Consider the following 20,424-nt stretch of genomic DNA (forward strand, 5'->3'; position numbering starts at 1 on the left):
TTTGTTTCTTAATTTGCATGTCCATAGATTTTCAGTGATGTTTTCCTGTCACTACTGTGGATTCTAAACCTAATTCTAACAAATTTTCCACTCCGTTGCTGTTTGAGGTGAAGCTGATGAAAGAAAATAAAGTTACGTGTTACAAATGACTGTGTTCAACGTGTTAGCTGTGCTACAAGGATAACATTAAAGTCTTCCTTTACAGTTCCCATTAGTTAAAAAATGCAATGAAGAATTTCAGTCTACAGTTTCTTTCAATTGCTGTTAGCATTCTTTTAATTTTTACTATTGGAGTTGAAATTTCCTGCTTTTGATTTCTTTTTTATTTCTCCTCTTGGGTGAATACAACTTCTGTTTTCTTTAAATTTGGGAATCTTGATTGTGTTCCAATACAAAGGAGAAGAAATTAACTTCTTACTGGAAATGTAAATCAGGCTTTCATCCATCCATGACTGACACTTGACAGGGTAGCATTGGGAATTTAGTGCTGTGGTCTGTTAAAAACAAAACATAAAGCCTCCAGCTAAATCAAAAACCCTTTCAGCCCCTAATCAAATTTATTTGAACAAAACCCTGACAAGGTAAGCACTCCAAAGTTACCAATTTGCAGATGGAGACACTCTTCACAAGGTTGGTCTTTTGTACATGTTTATTAGAATGTAGTCTTGGATTGCTTGTTCATATGGGTATCTCATCTGCAGGAGTTTTTTCTCTGATATGCAGACAGGCCATGTCTCGTTAATGAAAGAGCAAATGGGAAGAGTGGCTATTAAATAGTGGCAGGAGGGGAGAAGGTGATGATGGCAAGGAGAAAAGAAGGTTGTAGGCACAGAAAGGAGAAGGCCAAAGTACTGGGCAGAAAGCCACTGTCTGGTCTGCCACATCTCAAAGGTGTCCAGGAAAGTAGTGGGTGAGTGGAGGCCCTTCATCCCTTCTCTCTGCTGATTTATGGTGATCATTCTTAAAAGTATAGGACAAGCAGCAACCAGAAGTAGATGGGTGGTCAGAGCGTTTCTTTGGCATGTTTCCCTGTGACTGACTGGACAGGTGTCTAGAACAGGAACAGAGGGAAGCTAAAGATGGGACCTCAGGGGTTCATGGAGCTGAGTTCATGGAGCTGTGGTCTCCAGGCTTGTTTCTCAAAGACCCCAGCCCAGGCAGTAATGGAGTAGCAGGTGGTGATCATGGAGAGGAAAGGTAACACTGGAGGAACACTGAGAGGAAAGGTACTGGAGGTAGTAATTCCTATAAGGAAGTGTTGCTCACAAAGGGTGAGATGTCTTACAGATTTGTAAAGGTTTACTCAAGCTCCCATGAACTGGGAGAGGACTGCAGAAAAGCTGTGGAAGAGAGTAACTCAGGCTGTAACCACAGGAGGGCTCCAAGGGCATTGGGAATTTTGGTAGTTCACTTTGTTAATTATGCTTTTTACTTTACCTAATGTCGAATGGTTATGAAAAAATTTTCACCATATGTGATCGAGTCAAATTTTTCCTTTTGAAAAAAGAAAAAACCCTCTATCTGAAGACTAGATACATCTGTAGCATCTAGGGGGGTTATTTACTTTTAGCCAAAGTTATAATTCTGTAAGTTGTGAAGTGTAAAGTGAGAATTCAGTTAAAGTGTGTTTGTATTTAACTTGTGTGTGTTTGTGTGTGTTTTTTCTCCTTCTCTTTCTAGTATAAAGAGTTACCAGAAGGTCTTATCCCTCCAACAACACCCAAATTTGCATATGGGAAGGTTCGCCTGCAGAAGGTAAATTAACATCTGTAATACACCGTGTATCTTTTCATGATGCTCCCTGTTTGCTTTTTATTAAAAATATTTATGAAGGTGTCACAACAGGCTCTAGATATCCTACAAAATAAAGAGGAAAACCTTGAAAGCAAACTTTCAGGAAGGAGGGAGAGTTTGGGAATTAGGAATCATGCCCATATTAGAAAATGATCAAATGCATCTTACCTGGCTGTAAAAAGATAATGTTTACAATATGCAATATGTGCCTGAAGCTTTGCTGAACTGAAATTAATATATTATTAACACAACAGATTCATAGTTGTTTAAGATTACTCATATATCAGTAGCTGGGGGATTACTCATGTAGCTGGGGGAATATTACCATGAGACTTACAGCAAAGTGTTTTTGTAGCTCGTGATGCCTCTAAAGTGGAAGGAAAAGTAGGATATATATATTTTAAATACTTCAAGACCTTTAAATTTTGAATGTGGAATATTTTTGATAAATTTGAAAGTTTTATTGATAAAGTTTCTGACAAGATCTGTAGCTGATGAGAGAAATTAAATTGGTTTTCTGCTGAGGGAAAAGCACACAGAACTAAGCTCTCAGAACCCAGCCTCTGTGACAGTAGTGGTATAGCTGGTCAGCTCACAAGTATCTGGGGTTTGACTGTAGCACCATCATTTTAGGACCAAGGACAATTTTTTGTGAGATACATTTGAGAACTAGGTTCCTGCTGTGAGTGAAGTGGATGGTTTAATGGGCAACAGAGGACACTGCAGGTATGAACTTGGCTATATTCGTTCTGCTGGGCACAGACAAGTTTTGAGAGGGAGGATTACTGCAGTTGATGTGCTGGATACTGTAACTCCTAATGCTCTGATTTCACACTCTGTAATTTCAATTTGGCAGTTATTTTTCCAGTTAGTCAGGTATCTCATCTCTGCAGCTGAAGCATTGCAAAATTTAGTAGCGATAAGGCTTTGCAGGCATTTTCAAGTCATTCCGCTCAAGTGGTGGGCAGAAGAACTTTTTGCATAAAAGTGGTTCATCTGTGAAGTTGAAAGAGATCTGTATCACTTTCAACAACCTTTGAGTGTCTTCTTCCCAGATGAGGTTTCACTGAACTGGCAGTAGTGACTAATTATAGGCTCTTATCGCTACACCCACCACCATAGCTGCTGTCTTTGGTTGCGAGCACTTGGCAGCCCAGTTATCAGATCTTGACTCTCCCATCTTGTCATGGGCCATGGCTCTCAGATAAGGCTGTCCAGTTTCAGTAGAATGAAAAACTTTCTCTTTCATGCCTTCAAGAAATGCTGCTGGACTCTTGCAAGAGTCAGATGACCAAACTTAGTCAAATATTGCATCTTTGACCTGATCTGCCCCTTCTACACCTTGTGATTTTTTGAGAGGAAGCATTTCGCTCTCCAGACATCAGTTTTAGGAATGCAGATGGCATGTCTAAACTGCCAGATGTAAGGTTCCTGTCCTGCTTGCACATATAGTGCCATCTGCACTCAGAGCCTCTGGAACTGTTTTCTGTGAAGAAGGTGGCCTATTGCTCTGTGACCCGCTGCTTAGCTTTTGCTCTGCTGGGTTACCCTGCAACACAAGTCAAGTCTCCAATCACAGAGGGTTTGTACTGTGCCAGCTCAAAGCTGCTTTCCCAACTCCTTTCTAGCTCCAGCTGGAACCAGCTCCAATACACCTTGTTGTATGAAGAAGCCAGAATGTATTTTGGTGACTATCAGAGAGGGAATGTTCTAAATAATAGCACTTAGCTTTGGTAACAGTAAACTTCCTAGCAATGTCATTTGCAGTCATAGTCAGTGCTCACACAGGTACTGTGTGGATTTTCACTCTGCAGCTGAGGTCCAGCAGTCAGTCTGCCACAGAGAGCATTGTGTCTGCTCCAGTGAGCCAACTCCCCTGACACTTTTGCAGAAAGGATGAGAGAAAGGAGACTCTGGAGTATTTTTAGGGGTCATATGAATGTACTTTACAGAGGTACATGTAACCAGAGCAAGATGTTCTCTATCTTTGTTTTCCTCAAGATATTCTGTGGTAGTTCAGTCCTTAAGTATCAACTCCCCTGATGAGACAGTTATTCATTCTGAGCTATTAATTTATTTAAAGAATCCTACTGGGTGGGAAAAATGCAGTTTCTTAAAAGATGCTGTACGCTGACATTGCTGTGTAAGAGCAAAGGCAGGAAAGCAGGTGATATGGAAAAAATCTTGTTGCACAGATGCAGAAGAGAAGTGTTGAAGATGAGGAATGAGAGCAAGCAAAGGCAGAACCACAGTAGAAGTGTGAACAAGATGATAGATTTTAAGGACTTTAAGCCCCAGAACTTGGGAAGCTTTGTTCCAGAGAGGAGTAAACTAATCTTGGTTCCTGTGATGTATCCACGTGGCTGTGCAGGCTTGTGAGCAGGTGATACTTTCTGGTTAGCACCTGGGGGGCCCTGAGAAGTGCTTGGTCACAAGGAAGTGCTTGCCCTAGCACAGCAGCCTGCAGACTTTTAAATTCTGGAGAAGTATTCAGTTCTTAAAATGTGGAGAGCTCAAGCAATAGCAAGTAGCAGGCAGTGCTGGTGTGTGTTGGGGCTAGAAAGGGGTTAAGCAAACAGGATGCTGCCTGTAGTTGATATTCCTGTTGGAGCTATTTCATTCCTTTTTTCTGTCGTGCTTGACTTTACACTTGGGTTTTGAAGACTCTGCTTTGGAGGATTAAATAAGTATTGCTTTTATTTTTAGCAGTCATCTGTTGTTTTACAGGTTGTTTTTAAAAATTCCTGACAATATTTGTAATTTTTAAGTTTACTGGTAAATTTCTCTTGTGGTACTGATTGTCCACTAAGTAGCAGTCAACAGGAATTTGCAGCAAGACCAAATCTTGTCTTGAAGGCTTTTTTTGTATGTATCACCAAAGACTGAAAAGCTGAACAAAAATAAACTCCTGGAGTTTCAAAGAAACAACCTTCTGCCAATCCCTAAGAGAATCATACCTGGTTGACCCATATTCAGAAGAGAAGCCCCTTTGGTAGCAGGGACTTAAAAATAAAAAGTCCAACAGGCACATGTACAAGCTGCTAATACTCAGGTCAGCAAGGCACAAAGCAGCTTTCATTGCCACTTAGTTGCTCATTCAAGTGATGACCATGTCTTAATGCTGCTTGTAGTCATTTCTGGTTTTGCTGTCCATCTAGGGCTAAGACTATTAAAGCCCACAGAATTATTCAATTCTATAAATTACCTTTGTCAGTGTTTGTGCACATCTTGCTTCACAGCTCTTGTAGAAGACCTGATTTAGCTAAATCTCTCCTGTGGCATGGCAAATTTGCATATTGCTGTAACATTAGTGGCTCCCTTGGAGGAGCACTAGATAGGGAGTGGACCGTGTATGCAGTCTGGAATGTTTGGGAGATTTTACTGTATGAAAAATGATTGCGATTTTAGGTATGACTTTTAAACTGAAAACATGAGAGCAAGCAACTTTCATCAAAATTTTGCAAGCCATGTTTGACCAGCAATCTTCCTGCACAAGTGAACATGCTTAGCTGTGGGCTAGTAAGGGTGACCCAACCACCAGACAGTGTTGGTGTTACCTTTTATTTACTTATGTCTTGCTTCTTCGTAGCTAGAGTTAAGACAAGCTCATTTCAGAAGTCTGTTTAGATCTGTGTCTACATGGTTGTTGTGGTTTAATCCTGGTAGGCAGCTGAGCACCCTGCAGCCACTCATTCTCCCCCAGTAGGGTGGGGGAGAGAATCAGAAAGGTAGAGGTGTGAAAACTTGTGGGTTGAGATAAAGTTCTGTAGGTAAGCAGAAACTGCACACATAAGTAAAGCAAAATAAGGAGCTCATTTGCTACTACCTTTGCAGAGGGAGGCACTCAGCCTTCCCAGGGAAGCAAGGCTCCATCACAGCATCATTAATGTTGGAAAAAACCTCTGAGGTTACTGAGTCCAAGCATTAACCCAGCCACTACTGTGTTCTTCACTAAACCATGTTCCAGAGTGCCACATCACACACCTTTTGAACAATTTGTGTGTGTTGGTTACTTGACAAGATAAACACTGTCACGCCAAACGTCTCTCCTTCCTCCTTTTTCCTCCAGCTTTTATTGCTGAGCATGACACCAATGGTACAGAATATCCCTTTGGTCAGTGGGGGTCAGCTGTCCTGGCTGTGTTCCCTCCCAGCTTCTTGAGCATCCCCAGCCTGCTGTCTGGTGAGCGGAGCAGAAAAGTTCTTGAATCTGTGTCAGCCCTGCTCAGCAGTGACTGAAATATCCCTGTATTATCAGCAGTCTTAGCAAGAATCCAAAACACAGCCCCATGCTAACTTCTCTGAAGAAAATTAACTGTATTCCAGCCAAAACTGCAGGCTTAATTATGTGTACATAGACAATTCATGCTGGCTTCTGTTCAAAATCACTGCAAAATACTGTATGTGCATTTTAATATATCAGTATAACTTTCATGTAGATTCTGCAAAAGTTCAGTTTTCAGTTATTGAATATTTCTGTTATTTAAGTACCTTCAGAAGTTTGTACTGCTGTGAGTACTCTTACAGTATAGTTTTACATGTTTTTAAACACCTTTTTTATTAAGCATTTGAATGTAAATCTGGGATATGAGAGGTGTCTGAATGTCTAATATGTTGTTATCACTGAACAGTGACAATAATTCTGGGGAAACAGACTGACATCTTTCATGAAAAATCATATGCAATTGATTTTCTGAGCTTGTAAGACATTAGGCATATTGTGTGCATTTTAACTAACCTAAAACTGATGATGGTGTTTGAGAGAGAATCATAGATGGGTAGGATATTCCATATTGGCAATTAAAGGCAATTTAATTGTACATATCTAAGTCCCTGTTCAGCAAGATATTTATGTGTGTGACTAGCCTAAACCTTGCCTCCAGTCTCATTAAAACCAGTCCAGCTACTTACATATGACACCTTAATTACAGCCTTAGAGTTTATGAAATCATTTAAGACTAAATAGAGTAAATTCATCTTGGATGGCTCTTGATGGAATTAAACTGTATCTCTACTTAATTCAGAATGATTCTGGAGTAACTCAGTGGGAATCACTGGCGTTTTCTCTAGTTGATTCTAAGTATAACTGAGCAAAATTTAGATAATATATTGCTTTGTATTAACCATCCTGAGCAGCTGTGTTTGTTTATACAACTTTTGTGAGAAACTCCTGGGGTAGTTCTAGTTAAATAATAAAGGGTCACTTTCATTTTTGTGAATGCATAGCAAAATTAGAGCATCTGTTTTTATTAAAACACTGCTCTACATGTGGCATGTTTCAGAGTTCATCAGTTGTGTTTGCTATATTGTATTTTAAATGTCTGCAAGGATGGTGTAAACATTTGTTAAACTTCTGGACACATGGAGCTAGCTGACTTGATGGGTGGCTGTGCCAGCTGTGATATTTCAACTGAAACTTACTGACTTTCATGTATCTGCCTTTTCTGTGCTGCAGGCAGGCACTGTGTTGGAGGTTCTTGATGGACTGTCACGTTCTGGACCAGTGAGAAGCACTTACCCATTGACTTTTGTTGAGCTAAAGCAGGTGAGGATTCCTTCAGTAGTCACTTCACAGTAATTTTTTGGAGTTTATTTGAGCAACCCTCTGTGGTATTACTCTTCTTATGTCATGTCTTACACTTTATCTAGGACACAAGTAATATTATGATAAAGGTGTCCTGGATTTTTGCATTGGAGGCCTTTTCATATTCTACAGTGTTTTGCACCTGAGGCTTTCTTCTTCCTGTGGATGTAGGTGTCTGTGCTGTCTGGGCTTTCACCTTGATTTCTCCCCTCTCTGAAATATTAATTTTCAGGTCTTAAATGGCTTTTTTTTTAAATCATCTTCATAGCCCTCTGCTGGATCTGCATCAGTAGTTCTGTGTCCTCTTTTTCTGAGGAGCCCAGAACTGAGCACAACACTCCAGATGTGGCCTCAGAAGGGCTGAGAAGAGGGGTGGGATCATCTCCCTTCATCTGCTCTCCATGTTTTTCCTAATGATACCATCAGCCTCCTTGGTCCCCAGGGCACTGCTGCCTCAGGAACAGCTTGTTGTCCACCAGGACCCACAGGTCCTTCTTCTCAGAGCTGCTTCCAGCAGATCAGCCCCCAGTCTGTGCTGGTACATGGGGTTATTATTCCCCAAGTGCAGGGCCCTGCACTTGCCTTTTTTTGAAGTTTGTTACTTACCTCTCCACCCAACTCTCCAGCCTGCTAAGGTCTCAGGAACGGCTATGACTTTTATATTCTTTCCATTTCTGATGGGGAACTTACTGAAAATTATTCCAAAAAGTTCCTGGTGTAAACCATGTAGTATTTAATGGATAACTAGATAATGTTGACTTGATGGATGTATCAGTCTCTGGGCACTGGGTGAGAAGTGAACTTACAAGTTTTTTATGTAAACTCAGTTATAAAGGGATTTTCACCAGTTTACCTAAAGGTCACCCATTACCTAAAGGTCAAAATAAACTCTAACCTGAAATGATATCTGTGATAGTCACTGTCTGAAGTGAATGAAAGTTAGCATTTCAGTGCAGGCATGTAGGCAGAAATGTGCGATATTTTTAATTCATGACCTGAATTGAAACAACAGAATTACTTGGTTCATTAATCTGTTGGGTTTTTTTTCTTTTCTTTTCCTAGTATTTTGGCTATGTATTGTATAGAACTACACTTCCAAAGAACTGTGTGGAGCCAACACCGCTGTCTTCAACTTTAAATGGAGTCCATGATCGTGCCTATGTCTCTGTCAATGGGGTAAAATCACTGTTTGCTGGTATTAATTTTTGTCATCAGTGGCCTTCATGAAAGTCGAGGATGCAGACTGGATTTTTTTTTCTCCTTTCTTCAGATCACCAAAGCAACCCTGATCATATTTAATCACATGAGGAAAATAAGGAAGTATAGACTTGGTGCATACCCGATGTTCCAATTAGTATTGCAGAAAACATGACTATCTATTATCTTGCCATTTTTGACATATTTGAATGTTGATACATATTCATGACTGAGGTGAATAAAAGACCTAGAGAATGGATTTACTTGCAGGTTTATGGAATATGTTACTGATATATATACTTGGTGGTTTTCTGCAATATTTGCAAAGATTTTTTTATTAGTTTTTTTCTTATTTCTTCCTTTGAGGATGGAAGAAGGAGAAAGTCTGAGCCAGTGTCTTACCTTATAAAACTGGCTTCTAACCACAGTTTCAAAAAAAAAGTTTATTGTACAGAATGTAAACTTAGTCTTTCTTTCCATAAGCAGGGTTTTGGCCTTGCTTAATGAGAATATAAATTCATGTATTTTACAGTCAATTAGTATTTGATGCATATGGACTCTTATCACCTTTGTGTCCAGATCAAGCTCATCTTTCCTTGTGTTGTGGGAATAGGAATAAATAAAACTAAATATTGTTGCACACGTAATTGGAAAATGAAGCCAATGATTAAGTCACTGATATTGCCAAAATCTTTTCAGTCACTGGACTAAATTTGGGAACTTGCTTTTGTGAGTCAGATGCCTCAAAACCCACTATCACATCCAGTTGATGTAGTGAAATGTGAATGTTGATGTAGAAGCCCTTTGTGTGTGCTTGTGCTCACATGCAGGAGATGGAGAGGAAAGGGATTTTCTTTACTCTTGTTTTTTCCTTTGCACTTTTAATCTTTTCATGCAAGTTGAAAAAATAAGTAACAGGGCATTCTTGGGTTTTAGTGTTTATTGTTTTCTTCTTCTTGTTGCAATTCATATAGGTACCTCAGGGTATCCTTGAAAGGGAGAAATCACTTAAGATAAATATAACTGGGCAAGCTGGAGCAAATCTGGACATTTTGGTAGAGAATATGGGCCGAGTCAACTTTGGTAGATACAATAATGACTTTAAGGTAAGTAAAATCTATTGAGTTATTGGATTGTGATGGCTTTTCGTCTTTTCCACAGGTTAAAAAGAAAGTAGTGAATTAGGAAGAGCAAAAAGGTCAGGATTAGACAGCTGTAACTTTACCTAAAATATAACTAGTCAGTAATTTCCATCTGAGTTTTCCAGACACCAGAATCAATGTGAAATTAAAAGCTGCTAGACGTCTTTTGAACTTTTTTTGTTTGCTCGCTTACATGGTCAGCCAAAGTGCTACCCACAAGATTTTCCGGTTCAGATGAGTTTATAAATAGTAGTATTAAAATTGTTTCTATAAACTCCAAAAATGAGTTGGAAATTGGTCCAGAACTTGATTGCACTTTGAGGCTTGTGAATCCTGGGGTTGCTTTTGGAGGCTGGGAGGATGTATGTATGTGTACATAAATACCCTGTTGTATCTTTCATCTTGCCCCATTTCATTTGTCAGCAGTGTACCCTTGCAGTACTCTGTGTGTGGCTGTGAAAGGCTGTCTATGAGCACTTCAGCATGCAAAAGTGCCAGTTCACCCAAACTGACCTGGTGTTACTATTATCACAGAGCTTCTGGGTGTGTGCTACTCTTCAGGACTGTCACCTCCATGCATGAGAGGCTGTGGTGGGTTGGCCTTGGCTGTGCTCATTCTGTCACTTGTCCTCCACCAACAGGAGAGGGGGAGAAAATACAATAAAGAGTTTGTGGTTCAAGATAAGGACAAGGGGATCATTCAGAAATTACTGTCATGGTCAAAACAAACTCAGCTTGGGGAACTCAATTTATTCTTAAATATGTCATCAAAGAGATGCTCTCAGAATCACTGATGGGCTCAGCAATGGGTCTGTTCCAGAGTCAGCTGGAACTGTCTTTGTCTAACATGGGGCAGCTTTTGGCATCTTCTCAGAAGAGTCCCCACTGCAGCTCCCCTTGCTAACAAACCCTTGCCATGTAAACCCCATACCATGGAGGTACCACTAATGTAGCCCTAGGAAGGGCAGGGGCAAAAAGTAAACTTTTCTGGTTTTAGACTTAATGGGATCCCCAGTGCTGCATAACAGTCAATAAAAGACAGGAGTGCTTTAGAGGTGAGTCTTGTATTATGTTTGTGCTGTGTACAGTTCACAGCATTCCTTTTTCTTGATTTTTGATATTATTAGGATGCAGTAGGTAGCAGTAGTGCTAATTGTTCATTACAATTCAGTTCATACTGTCTCTTCAAGGTACTTTGTCTTTATCTGAGTGGCAGAGGAAGGAAGCTGGTACCCCAGTGTTTTGCCTTCATGTTCAGGCAGCAGAGACACTGCTTTTATTAACTAATTAATTAATAATTTATTAACAGGCCAGATGATAAGGAAACCTATATGCTTAGTTTTAAATTAAGGAAAGAGAGTAGAGGTTTAGAGGTTGGATTAAGGAGGTGCTCAGTTGCTGTGGTTGAGCTGAAATTCACACTTATACCTTTTAACCATATAAGAGTGAAAGCAGGATTAAGAGACATGTCCATAGGGAAAATAATCCTCTAAAAGCAGGATCTTTCTGAGTAGAAAAGGCAACCTTCCTTGGGTAGCTTTGGACTATGTGCATTACTTCTTTCTGTAGACTCCATCCCTCATGCTCTCCATCATGTTGATTTTGAAAACTGGGTGTAATTATACCTTGGGTTTTAAAAATCTATTAGGGGAAAATCAATTAGGGGAAGAGATTCCTGTCTTGTGAAGCCTTCCATTTTTTAACAAAGAGGATAGGTTTTCAGGGTTTTGTTTGGCTGGAGTTTCATCACTCTTTTGAGCTTGAGATGGAACTAGGCATCTAGCTTTTGGGAAGGAATCTTTAAAGGATTTTGGTTTTAAACATCCTGTTGATCTAAGTCATGTTGTTAAAAGACACAAAGGAAGGAAGAGTGTGGTTTCTGTTATTTTATGTGTCTTTTCACATGCACACTGGCACCTATATCTCCGTTTTACTCGGAAAATGGATATCCACATCTTGGTACACTGAGTCACTAGCCCAAGACATTAACTTGTACAATAGCAGAGAAAGTGGTATTTACTTCCTATAAATCTTCTCCAGATAAGGATCATTGAACGTGTATTCTTATGCAGACCTCAATAAGAATGTTTAGTACGTACTAATGTAATTTGAAAAATCACTCTGTTGATAGTGCCTACAGATGAGCTTAGGGAGGCAGGTTAGAAAGTTCAGGCTAAAGTTGTGTTGCATTACTTCAATTGGTTGCTAGAGAGAATAGAGTCTAGGTTGTATAGAAAAGTTTTGTCACTTAACTTTTGACACTTGCAGATTTTTTTTTTTGAGATAAGCAAAATAAGCTCCTGTTCTGTAGTGGACATTAGGTAAAGGAAGAGAAAACCACTTAGTGCTCATACCGGTGATGAGCATTTTGGAGACAATGCAATGCTTAGGAGATATCACAGCAGACACACGACATAGTATCAGCTCTCCAAAGCCATGGAAACTGTGGTTAGCTTGTTCCTGTTTGACATGTGATGTTTGCAACATAACTAGTGTTGCACCAGCTGTGAAAACCAGCTTCTGTGCAGGGTCTATTTGAGCAGTTAAAACCAGCCCCTTGCATTGCACTGAAACACTGCTTTAGGAACCATTACTGTAGCAAGGTTAGGGTGTGTGCAGGGGTAACTTCATGTTCTTTTCATTCTTCTTAAATGATGACCTTACCTTGCTTTGGCATTCGGTGTGCAAGCACCCCAGTGTGCTGTGAACCCCTGTGTACATGGTCCCATAGACATGAGATGGGATTCCATGGGCTTGAAGCTGGCTGCAAGCTGAAAGCATTTCACTGAATTGGGCATGTGCATTGATTTTATTGTGCTGTATCTTGTCTGGAGAAGATTTGTGGGAAGTAAATACCACTTTCTCTGCTATTGCACAAGTTTAATGTCTTGGGTTAGTGACTCAGTGTTACCAAGCGATGGTATCTCAGGCTTAATGACATTTAATGTTGCTTTTCCTTTTTATTAAGCCTCAGGTTTTGGAATCATGTCCATGTAAAAGCAAAACAGAAATTTTTCCAGTTACAGCAAAAGAATTTGAAAAAAGCTCTTGTGTGTCAATGAAAGCCTGAAGCTCTGAAGAGGAACAGATCTTTCACAGAAAATAAATGAAGCCCTTTATTTTTAAGCAAAGCTTATAACTTGGTGAAGACCATATGCTTGTGGTTTTTGTACACAGATTGGGAGCTGTTGCTTTCATTCAGTTTTTATTTGTGACTGTTTTATAGTTACACCCAAATAACTTCAATAACATCAGCTAATTATATTTTTGTGTTGTTTCATTTTTCTTCCTCCTAGGGTCTAGTTTCAAATTTAACACTTGCTGAAGATATACTTGTTGGATGGGAAATCTATCCTCTAGACATAGATGGAGCAGTGAACTATGACATTATTTATCCCCTTCCTAACCAGAACACATCTGCTGTCAAAGCACTGAGTTATGAAGTACCTACATTTTACACCGGTACTCTTTCAATTCCTGGAGGGATTCCGGACTTGCCACAAGACACCTACGTCAATTTTCCTGGTTGGACAAAGGTACACATTTTTTTGCTATAAAAACCTCAAAGTCCACTTAGAAAGCTACTGAAACTTCTATGGACAATCAAAGTCCACCTCTCCTAGATGGGTAGAAGTTGGTCATAGAGGTGGGTGTCTCAAATTTATTTAAATTACTAAGAAATGGATTCTTTGCTTTAAATAAATCTGGGGATGAAACATTAAGAAAAGGGAAACATATTCAGAACATACATGGTGTTGATGTAGAAAGTGGAGCATCACAAAAAAAAACCCAAACCAAAACAACTGAACCAATGCACCCAAGTTTTTCAACAGTGAGAAAGATTAACTGTCAGGCTGTTTAGAAGTGTTGCATTTGGTTGTGCAGGGAGTTTTTTTGGATCATATTTGAGGTGCTATGTTAGGAACTATAGATCCTGTTGCAAAGCATAAACTCTGTGGCTGATGCTGTGCCACAGATGTGGATCTAGTGCATGGAGAAGGTTGCTGTACCTGGACTGAATGGATGAGGAAGCACTGCTGTGAGAAGCTGTGGGCAGATCTTTGCCAATGGGAATTTCTCACAGGGTTGGAGTGTAGCTAGAGCAGGAAGGAGTGTGTTTTCATAGTGCCATGTCTGAAACCACCAGCATGCAGGATGGGTGAGGAGCAGCTCAGCTGCTCCTGGTGGGAGGCACAGGGAGCAGAGTGTGTGCACTGAAGTGCTACTCTCTTGGAAGCCTAAGTGTTGAACTCCAGGCTTTAGGGAAATGCCTGTGGCAGTGTTAAGTAGCAAAATTGTTATTTTCTGAAACAATTAATTTACTGCTATTAAAAGAAAGTAGGAGAAAGAGCTGCTTTTGGTCTGTCTTCACTGCCAGTATTGTAGTGGCTAAAGCACCTCACAATATGCAGAAGGCTGTGATTCATTGCATGCTCTTGGTGTTGCTGACACTGTGCTTAGATGAGGAAGTCTGTCTTAGTCCCTGTCCCTGTATAGTGCATGTCACACAATCACTGAATAAAATTGAAAAAATAGCTTTTTTCTCATGGCAACTGGAATCTTAGGCCTTTTTCGTAAATTCTGTGACCCTATCAGTCATAAATCTTCTTCAGGAAGTGAGGTGGCCACACATTCCAGTTTTAAAATGGCAAGGTAGTCCAAGAATTCTTAGGTACTGGTGGAAATCTTTTGCTCTGATCTATGGAAACCTTTGTTTTATGTAGTTTGTATACCCTGTAAAGCAGTCCTTTACAGGGGAGAGATTCCAGATGAGCTTTAGTTTGGCTGTTGAATTTATCCTTCAAGCTTTATTTGGATTGGATGAGAGTTTGAAGTAAGATACCTGGAAACTGAGACTTTCAGATAACTTTACAAATGAGCAAATGCCTTTAAGGTAGAAGGGTATAAATTCCAGTCACTGTATGTGGGCCTTAGTTCCTTGCATGGCCCTGTGTAAATTACTTAAGTGTGGAGTGGAATTCTTAACAGGGGTTAAAATTCACCTGTCTGAGTAGTTGAAAAACCACAGAAGCAGCGCTTATCAAGAAAACTTAAAGTCCTAATGGTGCGTTCTGCCTTTGCAAAGGCAAGGAATATAGCATGAGAGACAGCCTGGAAGGAAAGGTGCAGTATTAACAGTGTTAACCTGTGTTGTAGTTTGCTTGCCTTCAGTGCTTTTTAAACTGTTCAGCAGTAATAAAACTTACTCCACCCTCCACATGAGGAATCACAATGCCCTTAAGCGTACACACCACTGAGTGAATGTTTAGATTTATTGGACCTTTTTTTCTTCAAAAGAAAAGAGGATTTGGAGTCAGAAATGTTCTTGTTTTCTGTGGAATCATGGGCTATAATTGCTGTCCCTGCTAAAGGAAATCTTGCTAGTGAAGATGAAGTTCCTCCCTCTTTTATTTTGTCTAGGGCGTATTTATTAGTAGATATGATGTCATAATTTGCTTGTTTTGGGCTTACAAATTCCTGAGTGTGGAGTCTTTAGAAATTGCAGTGGTAAGAAAGATAGTTTGGAGTTGAGAAATGTAAGTTCTTAGCTTTACTGGAAAAAGGAGTTACAGCCAGTGACTGATTCAGATCAGAAACAGAGACCTGTCTGATCATATCTCCTGCATCAGAACTCTACTGCAGTTGATTCCCACACTAAACACCTACTTCCCACAGATTGCTGTCATTCTCTGTGAGAGGAGGGCCACAGTCTAGTGGGTACACTCACTCATCCATTTTGTGTGTGGGGAGCTTGCATTCATGCCATGTTTTCTTCTAAACCTACTACAGAGAGTAGTGTGTTTGAATAAAGATAAACTTCATTTTAACAAAAAGCATTTGAGGTCAAGGTTTATTAACACCTTGGCAGAACAGAGCAAGATAGGATCTTATACCACGGAAGTGGATACAGAGGTGAAATAATTCAGCTGCATTTGCACATTACTAACTCCTTAAAAAATTTCTCTTGTGAGTTCGTAAAATTTATTTTCATAAATACCTGAAAAAAGAAACACTAGAAAAATACCACTAAAGCAGCTTGAACCAGCAATACTTGTTATATTACATTTCTGCTTCTGTAAATTGTGTTAAAATATTGTGATATTAGCTATCCCAAACAACTTTAGAAATCACTGAATGCAGTGAAAGTCCTACTTTCCACTGATTCAGACAATTTTATTATGTTTATCAGTGTACATCCATGCCATGAGTCTGGTTTTCCTCTGTTTTGATTACCAAAGGCCAAAGCAAGAGGGAGAAATACAGAAGCAGTTATCTGTTTCCATCCCTTTTCTTGACACTAAACTCTTGTTTGATATACAGTGAAAGGACCCTTTGGAGGAGTAAAACCAAAATATTTATGCAAATCAGCAGTATATCCTCCCTCTGTCTTGAGAGCCAAGACATAGCTCAACTCAGTAGGAGTCAGTTTACAGTTTTACTAAACATTCTGCCTGTCAATTTATGGACTTCTGGAAAAATCTGCATTTATGTCACTTCAGTGTGTCTGTAGATAAATTAGTGTTTTCACTTTTTACTTTTTTCCTTGCCCATTTATTTTAATCTTTTGAATTTAAGGTATTTATAAAGTTAGTACGTTATTTTGAGCTAGGGATTCTGACCATCTCAACTATAAAAAGCAGTTTTAAAAATTTGTATGCCACAATTTCATAGTACTTAAAATAATACTAGGAGATCCCAAGGCTTTTAATGGTTGTGTGTAACTACAACAGTACTTCATTGCAGTGTGATTGCAGAAGTACTTTTGTCGACCAAGCTATTACAAGTAAAAGAGAGATCTGAATTTCATGTGTCTAGACGAGCTGTATCTTGTATCTTGTGATCTCGAAATCACAGAGCAGGGACTACCAAGGTGTTGTAGTCTTATACTTGTACAGAAAACCATAAGAGCCTTATGATCTGCTTTTTTCTTCTGTGACTTCTTTCTCCTTTTAACAATTAGCTTCAAGCAAATACAGTTTTTGGATTTTGTTTTGGTCTTAAACTTGGAGCAAAAATCAGTGCAAGGAGCCTGCAGTTATTTTTCTAGTTATTGTCATATTTGGACTTACTGCAGTATTTTACCACTTTCTTTTTAAATATTAGCAATGGCTTTGACTGCTCAGGGAATTTGGGTTCTTTTGACTGTCATTAGCATAGATTTTTCTATCCTTGTGTTCAATCAAACTGAAAGGTGAAAGGAGTTCAGTTACTATATTAAGAATGTTATGCTTAAGCCTATTTTGTCATTTCACCTCTGACAGATTATTAAAATGTTGTTATTTTTTCTTTCTCTCTTAACAGGGGCAAATTTGGATCAATGGCTTTAATCTTGGTCGCTACTGGCCAGCCCGTGGTCCTCAGCTGACCCTTTATGTTCCAAGGAATGTGCTCGTTGCCTCGGCGCCAAACAACATAACAGTGCTGGAGCTGGAGCGCTCTCCTTGCAGCGCCCAGGCGTGCGACATAGAGTTTGTAGATGAACCTAATATCAATGCAACCCTACTGCATGAAACTGAGAAACCCCCACTCTTTATTAGAGAGATGTGGACGAAGTATCTATAATGATTCAAGTATTTATTCCACCCTCCGCCCTTTGCTTCTCTTTCCCTAAAACCATTCTGTGTAACACAGTGTCTTCGAAAAAGGGAGGTTGTTTAGGTGAGGCAACTTCTTCAATCCTTCAAAGATACACATTTTTTTAAAATCTCTCAGTTAAATATTGAATTTCTTTTTAAAAATAAAAGCTGGAGCTTTGAAATTTGCCTTGGACTGTGAAATTGCACTCAACTGGAAGGTAATGTTTTCATCAGCCTAGTGAAAATGTAGTCCTTGTACTCTGCTTATATGCAGTAACCTTCCTATGCTTTTATTTTTCACCATGTTTTGCAACTGGAGAGAGGAGCCACAAAAGGTGTGCAGCCCCCACTACCTTGCTGGTTTCACTCAAGTGGACTGGTAAGTCAGAGCTGCCAATAGACAAGACCCTTTAGCTTCCCTAATCACTTTATTAGAGTATCAACATCATTTTAATTTTATTTGGCTTACTGCCAGCATTGAGTGGACCTCATTTTTTAATGCAAGTGACTTTCAGAAAATTTCAGTTGATTTCTTATAGGACCAGTGAGAAAAACTGTGGAAGAGAGCATTCAGATGCCAGCTGGTCCAAACAGCAGTAACATGGAGTCTCATCTGTCCCCTCTTGGAAAGCCAATTTACAGCTTCCCTGTTGCTATCTCTGAAGACTTAAAGTAAATTTATAAGTACAAAGACAAGTGAAATTTAGGCTGCTTTGATGGAACCACAACCTCTGATTAACCTGCCTGCAGAATGTGGTTTTAAAATTATGGATTTTTTTCTTTATTTTTTTGGTTTGAGTTGGTTTTTTTCTGGTTTGTTTGTTTGTTTTATTTCTTTTTTTTTCCTATTGGTCATGGTGTACCTGCTTTTCATAGGCCAGCACCTTGGAAGTGGAATGCTTTAAGTTAAAGAATTTTATTTCTCTTTTGGTCATTAATTCACATCAGTTCTTTTGTTCCAGTAAACTGATGGTCTTTGTAAGTGACTGATATTTGCAAAGATGCACAAACTCCATCAGAACATTTGACTTTCTGAAGACAGAATGTTCTTTTTGATTCTTGTGATTTTGGTGTCAGTCATGCAAATTCCATGGTGATATTTAAACAACAGAAATTATCAAATCAAGTATTTTCATAATCTGTGATTTATTCCTTTGATTTTTGTTTGACCTTATTAAAATCATTATTTAAAGAATAAAATCTTCCTCTGTGTGTTTGAGAAAGAAAAAAAGGATGAGAGAATTATGAGCATTTATTAAGAGAGAAATGAGATTGTAAAGTCTCTGTGGATGAGGAGTTATTCTTGTTAATGTCTTGTTAATTTTCTCTGTTATGAAGATCTGTACAAAGAAAAATGAAGCAGCTATGATGAGCTGACCATAAACTGGAGGTGCCACCCTTTTCTGACATGGCCAGTGCAAGATCCTGGCTATTTCCTCTGATGAGGACCAATACTATCACTGGAGAAGAGGGTGTAAAAGAGCACCACCCACTTCATGTCTGCTGCATGTTTGGCATGTTTGATGGGCTTTCAAAGGAGACAAATGTGGCTCATCCAGGATAGAGCAGTTCTACTCTTAAATTCGGACCTCAAATGTCAGTTCCAGGGTCTGAGGGCTGTGTGTTCTGTACCCAGACATGATTGATTCTTGGAATGGTCTGCTCTGACCACAGATTTTTTCCTTTCTTGGCACCATCCCTATGGTGCATCTGTAGTATGCTCTGCATGCAATTAATTATCAAGTATTAATTACCTCAGAACTAGGCCTTGAAAGTAAAGGATGAAACAGAATCAGTTTTTAACTGATGGGTTTTGTGGCTTGGAGTGTGCAGAATGACAGTACTATTCATGTATTATTTAAGCTCAGTGCTGTTACAGCTGACAGTATTTTTATTTGTATGGCAGTTAGTGCTGTGAGGGCAGTGGAACTCCTGGTTCTCACTCTAACTTCTTTATGTTGTACTTGTGAAAACGTAGTGTGATCTGTGAGACTTCACTTTTCACCATGAAAATTATATAATATTACCAGCAGAAGGGCCTTGCATCAAGATTTATAAACATGCATCTGATTAGTTCTAAGAATAACAGTAACAATGTGGAAAGAATGGGTTTAAAGTTTTTCAAGTAGGGCTCTAGATAGCTTCTTTAGCATACTTGCCTATTTACTGCTTTCAGTGAAGTGGTCTCCTGTCCACAGAAAAGAGCTGAAAATTGTGGTCCTGATTCCTAATCCTCTTCTACCTACATGGAAACACTGCTGGAGATGTTATCTGAGTGTTCAGAAAGGAGGTCCCTGTGACAAAGGACCTTCAGAAAGAATACAGCTCTAGCAGGAGGAACCTGTTGCCAGTTGCTGCTGCTTTACCAAAGTGTCTGCAGGTGCTGCAGCTGAGTGTTCTGCCCTGCCTGTGCCCACACTGGGGCACTGTGCCCACAGCACATGCCTGGGACTTAGCTTAGGTTTCCTAGCCTGGGCATGGAGTCCTGCTGGGACTGAGTGTGATACCAAACAGGACAGTGTGGCATTTCCTCCTTTGCAGCCTCAGGCTGGTTAGTCATTTTAACCTGTCCTCAAATGTAGTTCAGCCATGTTCAAAGTGGAAATGTAATCAGAATTAAACCTTCTGACTGAGGGAAAATGAGTAAGAGAACAGGGGCTATAGGGAGTTACCTGGCTGACTTTGACCCAGTGGACAAGGCACTGGTGGGCCTAGTTTCAATTTGTTTTTGAAAGGCAAGGTGTGAAAGCATTGTCAGACCCCTGGCTGGAACCTGTGGTGTAGTTGTATGAGCTATTCCAAGTGCTGGAGTTCAACAGGATGGTCCCTCTGGTGGAGCCAGCTGCCTCCTGAAGGCCTGGCAAGAAGGAATATTCCTAATGCTAAAACTGTGGGTCCTCAAATCTTTCCTGGTGCATCTCCTTGGAATTTGCAAGTGTGTTGCTTGCACAGGAGCTGAGTAATGAGCACAATATTCTCTCATTTTGGCAGACAGTGCAAGTATGGTATTTGGTCGGAATTAGTTCATAAAAAACAGAAGTTTTACGCTGATCCCCTCTGGAAGGTAGGCAGATGCTTGCAATTCTGTAGGGGGATGCCCTTTGATACCCGTAGAGATACCCATAGAGTA

At 39.7% G+C, this 20,424-nt stretch overlaps 1 protein-coding gene across 1 annotated transcript in view; it reads left to right on the plus strand.

Annotated features, from left to right (window-relative positions):
- GLB1 (galactosidase beta 1) overlaps nt 1–18,483 on the plus strand; it is a 41,408-nt gene extending 22,925 nt beyond the window's left edge. Inside the window, exons 11-16 of the mRNA XM_054273490.1 lie at nt 1,681–1,755; nt 7,250–7,339; nt 8,441–8,554; nt 9,550–9,681; nt 13,014–13,253; nt 17,020–18,483. Coding sequence (XP_054129465.1) covers nt 1,681–1,755; nt 7,250–7,339; nt 8,441–8,554; nt 9,550–9,681; nt 13,014–13,253; nt 17,020–17,280 — 912 coding nt within the window. The 3' untranslated portion in view covers nt 17,281–18,483. The remainder of the gene's footprint in view (nt 1–1,680; nt 1,756–7,249; nt 7,340–8,440; nt 8,555–9,549; nt 9,682–13,013; nt 13,254–17,019) is intronic.
- The last annotated feature ends 1,941 nt before the right edge of the window (nt 18,484–20,424 follow it).

Source organism: Melozone crissalis, unplaced genomic scaffold, assembly GCF_028551555.1.
Source record: "Melozone crissalis strain CALT ecotype California unplaced genomic scaffold, PUWL_Pcris_2 ptg000016l_1, whole genome shotgun sequence".
Taxonomy (NCBI): Eukaryota; Metazoa; Chordata; class Aves; order Passeriformes; family Passerellidae; genus Melozone; species Melozone crissalis.